At 45.6% G+C, this 14,466-nt stretch overlaps 1 protein-coding gene across 19 annotated transcripts in view; it reads left to right on the forward strand.

The window, feature by feature from the left end:
- The window catches only part of MYT1L (myelin transcription factor 1 like), a 539,395-nt gene that overhangs the window by 333,117 nt on the left and 191,812 nt on the right, over positions 1-14,466 (forward strand). For all 19 annotated transcript variants that reach the window (XM_031006771.3, XM_055378700.2, XM_055378703.2 and 16 more), the window contains exons 6-8: positions 13,462-13,516; positions 13,685-13,718; positions 14,012-14,074. In XM_031006771.3, coding sequence (XP_030862631.2) covers positions 13,462-13,516; positions 13,685-13,718; positions 14,012-14,074 — 152 coding nt within the window. The remainder of the gene's footprint in view (positions 1-13,461; positions 13,517-13,684; positions 13,719-14,011; positions 14,075-14,466) is intronic.

Below are 14,466 nucleotides of genomic sequence, written 5' to 3' on the forward strand. Positions count from 1 at the left end.
GAAATTTGGGGGAACATGATCCAGAGAATCCTAGTCTTCGCTGATGGAGAGGAATTGACAAGACTGGGGATTTGGGGGATGGGTCAGTGGTGTTCTTTGAAAGAAGGATGTTAAAAGTGATAGCCAACAGGGTCCTGACTGCATGAGAGAGGGCAGGTTAGCCGTTGGAGGGTGGAGGGGACTGAGCTGAAGGAAAGCAGGAGGCGAACCAGGCGAGAGGGATGGACAGACACGCTGGAAAGAAGGATGGGAGAGAGCGGATCCTCAGAGGTCAGCTTTAAGAAAAGGATCTAGGTCAGGCGCAGTGGCTCACACCTAAAATTCCAGAACTTTTGGAGGCTGAGGCAGAGGATCACTTGAGGCCAGGAGTTTGAGACCAGCCTGGACAACATGGTGGCAAAAAAATACACAAATTAGCCAGACATGGTGTGCACCCGTAATCCCAGAGGCTCAGGGGCTGAGGTGGAAAGGTCACTTGGGTCTAGGAGGTCCAAGGCTGCGGTGAGCCGTGATCGTGTCACTGAACTCCAGCCGGAGTAGCAGAGTCTCCAAAAAGAAAAGAAAAAGATATAGCGAGACCCTCACAAGAGGGGGCGGCTGCAGGGGCTGATGTGGAAGCGTAGGTGGGATCCAACAGGAGCCCCGGATCCACCCTGTGATTTGGGGCCACGATTCCTGGCAGCAAGCAGAGATTTGAATGGAAACTTCTTACTCGGAAGCAGGCTGGAAGGGGATATTGAATGAGAGACGTAGATGAGACCAGTGGAGGGGCTGGCTTCAATGGCTCCTCTGCTCTTCCTTGTAAAGAGAACAGCAAGGTTGCTGCCTGAGAGGGGACAAGATGGGAAATGCAGGTTGCAAGGGAGAGCAGTCTCCATCAGCCCTGGGATGAGCTTAGCCCACAAAGGAAGCTGGCACAGCAGGAGGACCCAGATGGCCGCCTGCGAGGCTGCACAGCAGAGTCCTGGGCTCTGTTCCAACACATCCCAGAGCGGTGTGCACCAGGGCATGTGCCAACCTTGCTTCTTCACATGGTATTGTCCTGGCTGAATTGTGGCAATGGACGCTGAGGGCTCTAGATGACTGGGCCTGTTCCAAAGCACCTTAGAAGGCGGGGCTGGTCCTGGCGGTCCACACAGAACTGCCGTTCTTTTCCCCAGAACACTCTCCAAGCCACTCCTTCTTTGGTTTCTCAACATCCCTGGGAATATATGGGTGCTGTTGCCCACATGTGTCATCGAGACACCCCTGGCCATGGAGCTTAGATAACTTGCCTGAACTCATACAGCTAAGAGGAGACAAAGGCAGGGTGTGACCCTGGGAGGTTGAGCTCCTTACCCCAGTCTTCCCCACTGCCCTCCATGGCACCCGCAGTGGTTTTTCTATTTTGGTGCTGAGTTCATCCTGTCTTGTGTTACAGCTTGGTGCTTGAGTATCTGTCTTCCTCGTGATTTCCTGAGGGTCTCTTATTTACAAGAAACCATGCCACAAATTGAGGAACCACAGAATTCAAGAATGAATTGAAAAAGCCCTCACCCTCAGGAAATGTGCACTGCTGTGTAGCTAAGTGTGAGTTTATAAATAGGTACAATAGAGGACAGAGGGTGAGGAGCCCTCACTGGTGGTACAGGGAGAGCTGTGAGTTCCCACAAGAGATGGCGTCCGCCCAGGAATGGGGAGCATCAGCTACACCTCCTAGATCAGGACTGTGTCCCCTGACCACACCGTTTATCCTGCAAGACACTGATTTTACAGCTGCCAAAAGGCCAGAGATGATTTTTATTTCATACTATACTTGTGTGAAAAAGTATAAACTACCAGCCATTAAAATTATCCTTAGTCTAAGTGGTTTTTGTTGTTGTTGTTGTTTGTTTGTTTTTGAGACGGAGTTTCACTCTTGCTGCCCAGGCTGGAGTGCAATGGTGGATCTCAGCTCACTGCAACCCCCACCTCCCAGGTTTAAGCAATTCTCCTGTCTCAGCCTCCAGAGTAGCTGGGATTACAGACACCCGCCACCATGCCCAGCTAATTTTTGTATTTTCAGTAGAGACGGGGTTTTCACCATGTTAGCCAGGCTGGTCTCAAACTCCTGACCTCAGGTGATCCACCTACCTTGGCCTCCCAAAGTGCTGGGATTACAGGTGTGAGCCACCACACCTGGCCCCTAGTCTAAGTTTTTTGAATGTTCATTACTTACCTAATATTTATGATGTTTCCCCCTATAGGTAGGAAACGTTTCCCTTTATTTTACTTATTTTCTTTCCTGCGTAGAGCATCTGTGACTCTTAACTATATTATTTCCATATTGTCAAGAAGGTGTGTCCAACCTTCATGCGATCCTTAATCAAACCTTGTTATTTGTATTTAGTACAACTCAGCAAATATTTATCCAGCCACTGCCCTGTGCCAAGTGCCATGCTGAGGGCTGCAGAATGAGAAGATGCAGGGTGCACTCTCGCTTCTGTCCCGGGATTGCCGGGCTGCAGCTCCTGGGCTGGGTTTCTCCTGGCAAGCAGATAGCCGCCTCTTCTAGCAATGACCCATTTCCCCGGGCTTCAGGACTGCGGCTCCTGAGAAGACACTCTCAGCTGCTCCGTTGCCTGGCACAGGGAACTTAGGAGTCCAAATCCTGTTAAAAATGAAGAATTAGTTGAATTAAAGGAGACTGTGAAGAGTCCAAGAAAAATATTCTCATCTAGAAAAGAAAGTTATGTTCCCACCTGACACACACACACACATGCACTTTTTAGATTTTGTAAATGCAACTAAATGTTTGGCCGTAGGAGTCCTGGAGACTGTACTCTGGGGCCAAAGTACCAGCATACTAGTTCAGGGACATGAAAGGCTAATATAATATTTGGTATTATGAGAAGGTAATCAACAGTACCCAGAGGACTTCATCTTACCCTACATAAGAAGGGCTATGCAGTTATCTGTAACATGGATTCCACAAGCATTTGTTTCTTATCCCTTTGGGAAAACTTACAACACCCAGACATGGAAATAAGAAGAAAGCACCAAGCATCTCCTCAGCATCGGCTATGTACCCAGCCAGGCACGGTGGCTCATGCCTGTAATCACAGCACTTTGGGAGGCTGATGTGGGTGGATCACTTGAGCTCAGGAGTTGGAGAGCATCTGCTATGCACCAAGCTCTGTAAAAGGTTCTCACCTAAGATTCTTTTATTCAGTCCTCTCCACCACCCAATGCAGTAAGCAGGGATTTTACACATGAAAATACTCAGATTCATAAAGGTGATTGTGCCCAGCATAAGCAGGTTTGTGTATGGAGCCAGCACTGGCACTGCAGGCCATCGCCCTGTCATGCACATGTATGCTGCTGCTGCCCCGCACGGTGCACAGGCCACAGTGTCCTCCAAAGCCATCCGGTGAAGGGGCTGCCACTGACAAGGAGAAGTTCGAGAATATGAAGACACTGAAATCCGGAGAGCCAGCAGAGTAGACAGAGGATACTGCCCACTACAGGGCCCTGGAAAGCACATGCGGAGATGTTCAGAGCCACATATCATCACGGGCCCACCTTCCACCCACTCAGCATGGTCAGGCAGCTCTGCTGTGTGCCCGGCGCTCCGCAGGAATGGGAGGTGCAGGCGGGAATGTGGCACATCTCCACCCCGGAGGCGCAGCTGGGCTGGCAGGAGGGTTGGAATGTGGCACCGTTTCCACCCTGTAGGTGCAGCTGGGCTGGCGGGAGGGTGGGAATGTGGCACCGTTTCTACCCTGTAGGTGCAGCTGGGCTGGCGGGAGGGTGGAGGTCTCACAAGCACATGAAGATAAGACCAGAGTTATTTTAAAGGCATGTGCAAAGTCTATGGAAGCTTGTTTGGAACAACTTTCAGGGAGATTAAAGAACAAATTACTCCAAGAGCAGAGATGAAACGCAAAGAAATTATTAAACATTGAGCAAAAGCTCACGTGCTAGAGGACAGCTTCAGGGGGAGTTGGTACATTCTGAACCTTTGCCACATACAGTTCCAGTATCTACCCAGGACCCATGAACGTCCTGATGAGCCATATTCTAAGTCTTGAGGCCCAGCATGGGAATGTCATTCCTGTAACAATTACATACCCCAAAAGCATCAACTGAGGTCTGGCTTCTCCAGGATGCTCCAGAGGTCCTGGGACTTCAAAGTCTGCTCTTTCCCTTAGACTCAGTCATCCTCATGGGCAGAGAGCAGGGGACCCAGGGAGCACCTGCACTCCCCACGCAGCCTCAGCTCACTGTTGCTAGGTCCAGCTTCAGAACCAGCTTCGAACAGATGGAGAGCAGCAGACGTGAATCCCTGAAGTAGGTGGGCAGGAGGCATAAGCCCAGAAAGGAATGGGCATGAGGGCCCCAGACTTGAAAGCTGTGGTGTGGGGTAGCACATGCCCCTCCCATGGGAACACTGGCTGCCCCTCCCATGGAAACGCTGCACCTCCACTCCAGCCATCTGAGGCCAAGAGAAATTTAGAGCAGTGCTTTCAGATCATTATATTTTTCCAGAAAGAAAAAAAAAAACAGAAAAAAAAACAAAAAAAAACAGAAATCCAGGTTTCGATATAAAGCCTGGAGATTTTTAGATGTTAGTCCAATTTGTTAAGCACCAAGAACCCGATGGAACAGTTCTAAGTGGCCGGGTATGAGCCCCTGGCCATGAGACTGTTCGGGTACCCCCAGCCCTAAAATTCTGATTCTTTGAATTTTCTCCCAGAACTTGCTGGCAAGATAAAGTAATGGAGAAGTCATAAGAAACACATTCAAGTTTAGAAAATCATATTTTAAAATGAAAATAAGGATCTATTTTCTTATTTTTATGCTCAGGGCTGAAACAACATCTATTTTACCAACAACAACAACAAAAATAGTTAAATTCTTGAAGGGCACCTGACTTGATGTTTCCTCTGAAGTCCTGGAAGGGGTGCCTTCCTGCCCAGCCATTCCTTGATGTAAAAGTAGGTATCACGCTGTGATTGGAAATGCAACCATTACATCTGAAAGAGGCTCCAGCTCATCTGGTGTCAGCTCTTAGTGTGAACAACAAAGCTTCACCACTGCCTGCACAGCAGCTGACGACCCCCTTGGCCTGAGATGAGGCCTCCAAAGTGAAGTGAGGCCTCTCTCTTCCTGGCCCCTAGCGCTTCCCCAAAAGTTCTTCTTGTGGGTATTTTGGGGCTTCTCTGCTGTTATCGTACATGACGTAAATTGGGCAACCTGTTTTTCATGGATATAAAACTGCTAGACCATCCTTTTTTGAATAAAATCAAATGTAAATTATTTTATGAAAGCATCACCACTGCCTCGATTACCCCGTAGACATCTTCGAAACCTTTGAGACTTGGTTCAGGTTTGGTTTAGTTTCAAATGTTCCATTAGGTTCCCGGCTCAAACATGATGGGAGGAAACCCTTCTTGGGCCGGGGAATCCCAGGATTTTCCCAGAGCAAATACCCTGAGGCTCTTTTTGAAGCTCTGAAAGGCTCCTTGCTGACTTCTGGCTTAACGTCCAGTGATCCCGGGCCGCCTGACCAGCATTCCATTGACGTGGCATTCCCACCATGCATGTGGAAATAGAGGCGTAGGTGTCTTCTGGCTGCATGTGGAGTGGATATTTCTTTGAAACTTTTTATTTGTATTGTGAGAATTTTTTAAAACTGTAATAAAATTATTAACAATGTAGGTGACCAAGAGATACATTAGTACAATGTAATTAGTTTATTCATTCACTCACTTAACTGAAATTTACAGGCATCTACCATGGGCCAGGCACTTTTCCATCAGGACGTCCACCTGCCTGAAAGATAGGATCCTATATTTTGACAACTTGCTTTTCCTGTATTCAAAAGGCTAGTGGCTGAGTGCACTTCCTATGGCTGTCCTCCCACCTCTGTTGGGTCCAGCTCCCAGCTCTGCACCCTCACAACACACACAGATCTGAGAGAGAGGCTGGGGGCACCCATTGAGGCACAGGCTGGCGTGGTGTCCTTGGTGCCGTGCTCGAATTAGTGCTATCCCGGGTGGTCGCACTCTCACAAGTTGGCTCTGTCAAAATGATGGAGCTCCCCTCTAGGGGGCCTATTGGAAGACATCTTTATTGCAACCTGTCATCATTTTGATTGCTATTTTCTTAGGATTTGTAGCATGATTTTTAAAGTGTTTGTCTCAAACTAGGCATAGAAGTCTATTAAGCATTCAAACTATGCCATTTAGAAGGATTTATTTTTAGGGTTTCATGATAATACATGTGCTGCTTTATCACTTGAGTTTTATAGTCTCAAGCCATTAGAGAAAGCCTGCATCCTAAATTTCCCGAGACTGTGTTGATTTCAACTATCCTGTGTATGCCAGGAAATTTCCCAAATGTCCTAGAAGTCCCAGTAATTTGACCTTAAAGCTGTATCTCACAGACTGCTTCTTGCCCTAAGAAACAGTGTAAACATTATTTGGCAGGCTATGTATCTGTAACTATTCTTTTGAAAGCATGGCCACCAGGCTCGAGCCACTCCCTGTCTGTGGAGAGGCATGCCCAGAGCCTCCCAGTGGTGGGAAGGAGTCTTCCAGAGGTTCCTCCAGGCCAAAGCAAGAGCACAGCCATGCATAGGTTTCTAACACCTGCTCTATGTTTTCCTCACTTGTAGCTGAATATCAGTTCCCAACTGGTGCCCTCCAGAACTTCTACCTAAGAAGTGATTAGCAGAGGCTGATCATTAGTGACTGGAATCAGGAGAAAGACTAAGCCATGTTAGGGTAAAACTCAGTTTGATTTTATACACATTTGTAAACCTCTTTAGTACTTTACTATAAGGGGATTCATAACCAAAGAATGGGGGAGGGATGCTTTTTCTGTTTCAGTTTAGGTCAAGGTCATGTTTTATAATATCTTCCTAAAGTGTTCTTGTATGCCACCTATTTGAAGCTTACTAAATACTTATTGACTAGTTCATAAAACAGTTAGTTTTCAAATCTCATTCCAGTGAACTTCAAATATGCTATTTCCAATATTGTCTTTCATTTTCTAAAAAGTGCTAACCTACAAAATCATCTTTATTTCTGAGTACAGAGGAATGGTTTTACCTTGTCTCACCCTAGAGACTGTCAGGATCAGCATACAGAGTGGCAGATACCATATAGGCATTAGCTGTATCTTCACTTTTTTTGCCAAGATCACTTTTATTTTCTTATTTTAATTTTTCTTGGCTTTGTTGGCATCAACCTTGCTGGACCAAATAGGCACACACATTGTACACAGTGATGGGGTGAAAGGGACAGATCCAGGAATGTGGATCTCTTTCCTCAAGAAGATGGCTTCACTAATTGCCATCTGCATCAATAAAAAATGGAAAGGAGGAAAAGGAAAAATTAGGAGCAGACAAGCCAAGCCTCTTTTTCCTGTTTTGTATGCCTAATTTTCTCCTTTTTATCCTATTAAGTTGAACAATGAAAATTTAAAAATTATAAACCATGATGTAATGAACTATAAACGCACTTATGTTTTCTAACTCTTTTGTGACCTGATAAAATGCTATCCTTTTAAAATATGAATATCAGATATAAATCCCAAATGTTAATATATTTACACTACATTAATTTCACTAAAAAGCAGAAAATATTGTCATATTTTGGAAAATAATTTTTAATTGTTGTCATTCTCTGTTTAAACATTTTTGAAGGATGACTAGAAAATATAAGTTATGATTCTTGCTAATCTTCGTAGATGTATTTTTAGGAGCCCAAACTTGCTGGAGTCAGAATTGAGACGTGGAGGTATTTTCTATGACGTAGGGTTTTAGAAGGCTGACCAGCTCCCAGCTGCCTTGGAGAGAGTAATTCCTAGGAAGAAGTGCTCTTGGGAAAACACCTGGATATGGCTAGACATGCACACCTGCACTGCCTTCTGCCAGGACTTCCAGTTTCTCTTCAACATTCCTTCCCCGAGCCTTCCTTACCCCTCACAGAGGCTAGGACTGATCTCTGGCTCCTGCCCTCCCTCCTATCTCCTCTTCTTGATGCTGCTGACAAGCAGAGAATTGACCAAGCGAATTGAGCAGCAGGAGCTGAAAGGCAGGGTCCGGCTGGTTGGCAAAATGGAAATTGCTTCCTGGTTAGTGGAGGAGTGACTGTGGCAGGGAGGGAGGCCTGGAGCTCAGGTTCTGGTGTCAAAGTGGGAGCTGTCCATAACCCAGCCTGCAGTCCAAGCCCCCATGTCCTGTTCCTGCAAGAGGACTCTGTCGGGGAGGGGAGAGCAGGTCCCTGTGGCTAGAGACTCGGGTTAGGAGGACCTTGCTGGTCTCTGGCAGACCTGGGACCCAAAGTGAGCTCCTCCTGGGTTCACAGTTATGGCCTAATGTGGTACTTGACATCAGAAAGCAGCCACTGAGGACTCCAAGGGATTTTACTGAGTTTATGAAATTTTCATGCATTTAAAATATTAGTTCTTGGCCAGGCACGGTGGCTCGCACCTGTAATACCAGCACTTTGGGAGGCTGAGGCAGGTGGATCACGAAGTTAGGAGATTGAGACCATCCTGGCTAACATGGTGAAACCCTGTCTCTACTAAAAGTACAAAAAATTAGCCGGGCATGGTGGCAGGCGCCTGTAGTCCCAGCTACTCGGGGGGCTGAGACAGAAGAATGGTGTGAACCCGGGAGGTGGAGCTTGTAGTGAGCCCAGATACCGCCACTGCACTCCAGCCTGGGCCACAGAGCAAGACTCTGTCTCAAAAAAAAAAAAAAAAAAAAAATTAGTTCTTAGCCAGGTACCATGGCTCACACCAAGGATCCGAGAACTTTGGAAGGCAGAGGCAGTAGGATCACTTGAGTCCAGGAGTTCAAGACCAGCCTGGGAAACATAGTGAGATCCTAGCTCTACAAATAATTGAAAAGATTAGCCAGGCATGGTGGCACACACCTGTAGTCCAGCCACTCTGGAAGTGGAGTTCGAGGATGCAGCAAGCTATGATTGTGCCACTGTACTCCAGCCTGGGTGACAAAGTGATACCCTGCCCCTAAATATATGTATCAAATATATATACATTATAATCTCTTCACTGAGGCTCAACTTGAGGAAAGCATCCCTTTTATTGGAAGGAAAAGAGAAGGAAGATCATAGTAATAAAATAAATCCTGAGTCCAAATGTAAAGTTTTCATATTAGGAAATAATTCACCTGCTCTCTCTTCATGAATCACTCCTGACAGCTTTATTGGCTCAAAATAGATTCCTTAAATTCAAGAATTTTCTTTAAGTATAAAACAAATTTTAAATCTTAGAAAACATCCTTATTTTAAAAATAAATATTAGACTTCAAAATAAAAAGAATTACTGCTAAAGTGGAGTTTTAAGGGTGATTTTCTAAATGTAAATTACTGGAGAGGTAATCAGAAACCCAAGCAGTGATAACTGAGGTGAACTTTCTCCAGTTCCAAGGAAGATCAGAGCTGATGTCTTATAAAACGCGACCGAGCCATTCACGGGTTCACCAAGTGAAGCTCGCAGTTCCGGCCCTGGGACCACCAGAAGAATGAATTCAAATGAACAGTTTAAACGCCTGAGGCTGCCAATGACAGTCGCCAGTGGTGGGCAGGCCCTGGGTGGAAGCAAGCCCAAGCATTCTTTTCAGGCGGGTAGGAGAGACGGGCAGGGCAGGATGGAGGGGCTGGGGAGTCCTGAAGAAACAAAGTGCGAGAGTGCCGGCAAGGGCCAGCTGCCTTAGGACCACACACCATCAGGTGCACACATTAGAAAATGAAAACCTCCTGGCATTTCAGACCATACGTTTTATGCTTTCTGCTTAATTTGAATCTTTCTGGCAATTGGCACTTACTAAACAGCTATGTAAATGTAAAATTTAAAACAGTTTTTGAAACCCTTCAGATTTGGGTTTCATTGGCTGAAAGGGAAAGAAAGGGGAACCCCATCTGTTTAGTGTCTGCTCCATGTGGGGTGCTGTGCTTGGCATCTTTCATAAATTATCTCCTGTAATGCTCATAGCAAAGGGCCTTGTTCAGCAGAGGAAAACACACTGTAGAGTCACCATAATCCAAACAGGATTGCACTGGAAGGAACCGACGGAGGAGGGAACAGAGAGTCTGACCCAACTGTGGTAGGAATTTCACATTCAGCAAGAGGAATATTTTAGTGTAGGGAGGGAATATGATTTATTTAATAACTGATTACTGGAAGAATTAGCTATCTGACTGGAAAAAAAATAAGTTTGCCCCTGTATGCATAAAAAATACTGAAAGGATGAAGAATTTAATTGTAAAAATAAAACAATTCTTATCCTTATCCAACCATATGAGCAGTTAGCTAATAAGGCCAAGTTTTTCTATTTAATGCCCACAAAGGAAAACTAGCTTTACTGCACTTTTGCTCACAGGTGCTCCCCTAAACTACAGCCAGAGAAATCGTAAATGTGGGTTTATTCACGAGATGCTGGATAAGGGTAAGCAAGCTGGGTGATGACTGAGTGTGACTGGCCCCTGTTCTGCTGGAAACTTTGAGAATTCTGTGCCCTACTGAAGGGAGCTCATAGTCAAGCTCGGAGTGTGTCTCTCCCACCCCAGCCCCAGCTTTGTCTCTCCTGGAACACACCTGTCTCTCCAAGCCTTTGGGTCTTTACACGTCCTGTTCCCTCTGTGAGGAACACACCCTCACCACAGTTTTTCTTTTTAACCTGAAACATCCAGTTAACTTTTAACATTCAGCCCAAATATGAGTTCCTCCAGGAAATTTCTTTCTTCTTCCTAATCCTCATCCAATGGAATGATGGAATGGAATCCATGGAATCCAATGGAAGCCTCATCCAAACTTCCACTACACCCCCGGAGAATGTTTCTCAACTTATAGGCCTTCATTAAATGTTTTAATTCAATTTTGAATTCCTTAAAGAATACGATTTTACCCCATTATCTCTGCATCCCCAGTCCTGTGACAAGGGCAGGGGACCCTGGGAAATGCCATTTCTCGTGGATGTGAATGGCCTGTGACAAGGGCAGGGGACCCCGGGAAATGCCCTTTCTCGTGGATGTGAATGGCGTTTTCCCCATTGCTTTAGGCTTCTTGACTCTCAGTTCATCTCTGCCTCATGTCACTTTGGCCCTAGATCACTTTGCTAGAATTTTCTGGTGTTTTGAAGTGTTTTCATGTTGAATAGCAATTTCAGAGCATTGATGTGTTACTCATGGTGCTATTTAGTTAAATGTCAAATCCACGTGATGTGGCCCCAGAGTTTCATATCCCAGGCATATCTTTAAATCACAGGAAAGGGCAGAAAACCCAAAAGCTGCCTGATGAGCCATTGTGTTGTGTGGATTCTTCCATCAGAAAGTTTTTTAAACCCATTTCTTTCTTTCCCAGACAATTATGTTCCCGAATTGGCTGACGATGGGACTAAACCACAGATGCTGTTGAGGCCACTGCCCAAGCCCTTTCTTCTTAGGCGACTGCCGGTCTCCTCCCAGCTTGCTCCCAACTGCACTGCCTGCCCCCTCCATGCCCTCTCTCAAGCTGCCGTTAACTTGTTTTTTTCTAAAACATGTTTGCGACTCGTCCTCCCCATGCTCAAGAAAGGCCAGCAGCTGTCTATTCAGCTGGACCAGCGGGGCCTCCCAGGACATCCCTTCCAACTCTGCACGTGGCCCTGGCTCAGGCCTGTCGTCTGCACCGTCTGATGTCGTCTTTCCAGTATTCCACTTCAGGCACCTCCTTGACCTGCAGCATTCCCAGCAAATGGACTCATTCATTCATTCATTCACTCAATGACTGTATATCAAGCCTCTAGATGCCAGTCATAGAGACAGTCTCTTTTCCTTCCTTTCACACCTACACAAACAATTCTCATGGATCACAGCTTTCCCCGAGCATCTTTCCTTGGCTTCCACTTCCCATTGGCCCCTCCTTTGCTGTAGTTCTTGTTTTGATATTAAATCTGGCACATCATTATGTCTGTTCATATATAGCCCATTAAGAGATTTTTAAGCTCATTAAATGAGCTTATGTTTTTATTACATGTATGATTTTATCCCCCGATACCATAATACTCATCCATAGTATTCATCAATAAATAGCTGCTGGTTAGTTGCTATAAACATTAAATCAGGCACTGTCCATGTGGATTTCTGATGCCTTTCATACTGTACCTGTTGAGTTGTGCCTTGCTAGTTTATTTCAGCGGCAGATCTACCCTGTTCTTTTCTGGAGTGTGCCTCGAATAGAGCCACAGGCATCTAATGAGTCTTCTTCACTCAGTCCCGATGTTCTTCCTCTAAACCATGGAGGAAGTGGCTTTGGTGTGCCCTGTGAGCCGGTGTAGAGGCCATTCAGTGGGGCTTTGGCCAGCTTCTATTGCTCATCTCTTCTTAGCTCCCCCGTCGTCTTGAGTAGAGTTCTCCTGCTATCCAGTTTGCCATGTGCAAACACTTCCCATGCTGTGGGAATGTTTGGTGAACAAACGTACTCGTATATATTTACCACGCAACAGCATGCTCCTGAGGCTTAGTGGGAACAAAGACAGACATGTGATTTTTGGTCCTTACTCCAAAACCTTCAACTCAAACCATCTTGGGTAACTCAGGTGGTCTGAATTTTAGCTTTCTCATGTATTAAATAGGTATAATAAAAATACTTTCCTTACAAAATTGTTGTGAAGATCCCACAAAGTAATATATAAAAGCATTTGTAATGTCTCAAGTATAAGATGTGTCCGTTCCTATGAGTGGAAGGTCTAGATGCCTCAAAGGAAACCAAGCAATTTAGATAAATGTGGAGGACAATTGCATTCCAGGAACTAAACAACATTGAGAGCGCGCCCCTGATGGTAAAACATGTTCTTCCACTGTACCTGCAGCCTCTTGTCTTAACCGCTTAATCAGATTAAAACTTTCAGTTACAGGGAGAATCTAAATATTATATATATATGTGTGTGTATATATAAAGTACATATTATATATAATGTATATATAATATTTAGATTCTCCTTGTAACTGAAAGGTATATATATACAAAATATATATGTTAGATATATAAATATTTGTTTTTATATATACATAAGATATATAAAAATACATATATATTATATATATTTACCTTCTTATAAACCTAATGGCTGTTATATTCTTAGTACAAAGCACAACTCAGAAGCACACAGATGTGTCTCCATCAGATTCTTGAAAAGAGAGTAAATAGATGGTACTTCAAGATTCATCAAAATCTACCCCATTATAGAGGGCAAGGGCCTCCTGATTAAATATTCCCTACAAGGTTAAGGTCTGTTTATAATTGTTTGAGTAATACATTTAGATTGCCTGGTCTTTCCCACCCCCTGCCCTTGTAGAGGGCTTCCCTTCATGGAGGGAAACAGGATTAAAGCCCCGTCAATAGAATGCCAGGGAGAGCGAGCCGCCCCTGCAGGGCTGGCCTGCACAGGCAGGATAAGCACATTGATGGCTGCTAATCTATCCCCAGATGGAGGTGGACACCGAGGAGAAGCGGCATCGCACGCGGTCCAAAGGGGTTCGAGGTACGTCCGCGCTTCCCTGCATCCTGAGGCCGGCTCAGGGTCACCTTCATCCTGCGGAACCGAGGTCGATTCTGACCCCACTTTCATGCCACCCTTTTGGTAATTTTCTGTGGAAGAGGGGCGCTTGTGATAGATGGTAAATTTTTATCTATTTCCATCTCTCTGCAGTTCCCGTGGAACCAGCCATACAAGAGCTGTTCAGGTTAGTGCCATGTGGGTAAAATACATCCCCATTAGCAGTTTGGAAAATTCACGCCTTCTAATGGGCACACTGCACTTTCCAGCTCATCGGCAGCTTGCTCACGCCCTGCTGCACTGATGAAATTAATTCCCCCGAGACTTGCTCGTAAAAAGCCTCCCCGAATTTCCCCCTCCTTTGGATTGTGTGATTTCTCTCCTCTGTCTGAGCCGCCCTCCTTCTCTCTGCTGCCGCGGAAGCTTTCCGTCTCACCTGCCTGCCTGCGGCACCGTGTAATCCATTCTTTCCTGTTGCAGCTGTCCCACCCCTGGCTGTGACGGCAGTGGTCATGTCAGTGGCAAATATGCAAGACACAGAAGGTAATGCCTGCATTTTTTTTTCCACAATGTGCTGTCTAAAGTGACTTATTTGGGGACCCAGTCCTGATGATGAACTGTGTGAGCAGGTGTTCTTGGAAAGCAATACACATTATGCCTTCTTTTTCTTCTCACACTGGAACTCAGTCTTTGTCTCTTGAAAGGGTTCTCAAAACATAAGCCGTTCGATCTCGTGGGCAGAATAGGTGACACTCCTTGGGATGACACAAATTCAGGCCAGCCTTAAGCTCATGTTCCCATCTGCATATGTGGTGCTCAGCACACGGCCACCTAAGAACTTCCCACTGCTCACCGAGGAGCCCAATTTCTCCTTCCTCACGTCTTCATTCTGGGAGCGGCAGGATGGTAAACAATGAACGGTCAATTAAAATGTG

The sequence above is a fragment of the Gorilla gorilla genome, chromosome 12 (genome assembly GCF_029281585.2).
Source record: "Gorilla gorilla gorilla isolate KB3781 chromosome 12, NHGRI_mGorGor1-v2.1_pri, whole genome shotgun sequence".
NCBI classification, from domain to species: domain Eukaryota; kingdom Metazoa; phylum Chordata; class Mammalia; order Primates; family Hominidae; genus Gorilla; species Gorilla gorilla.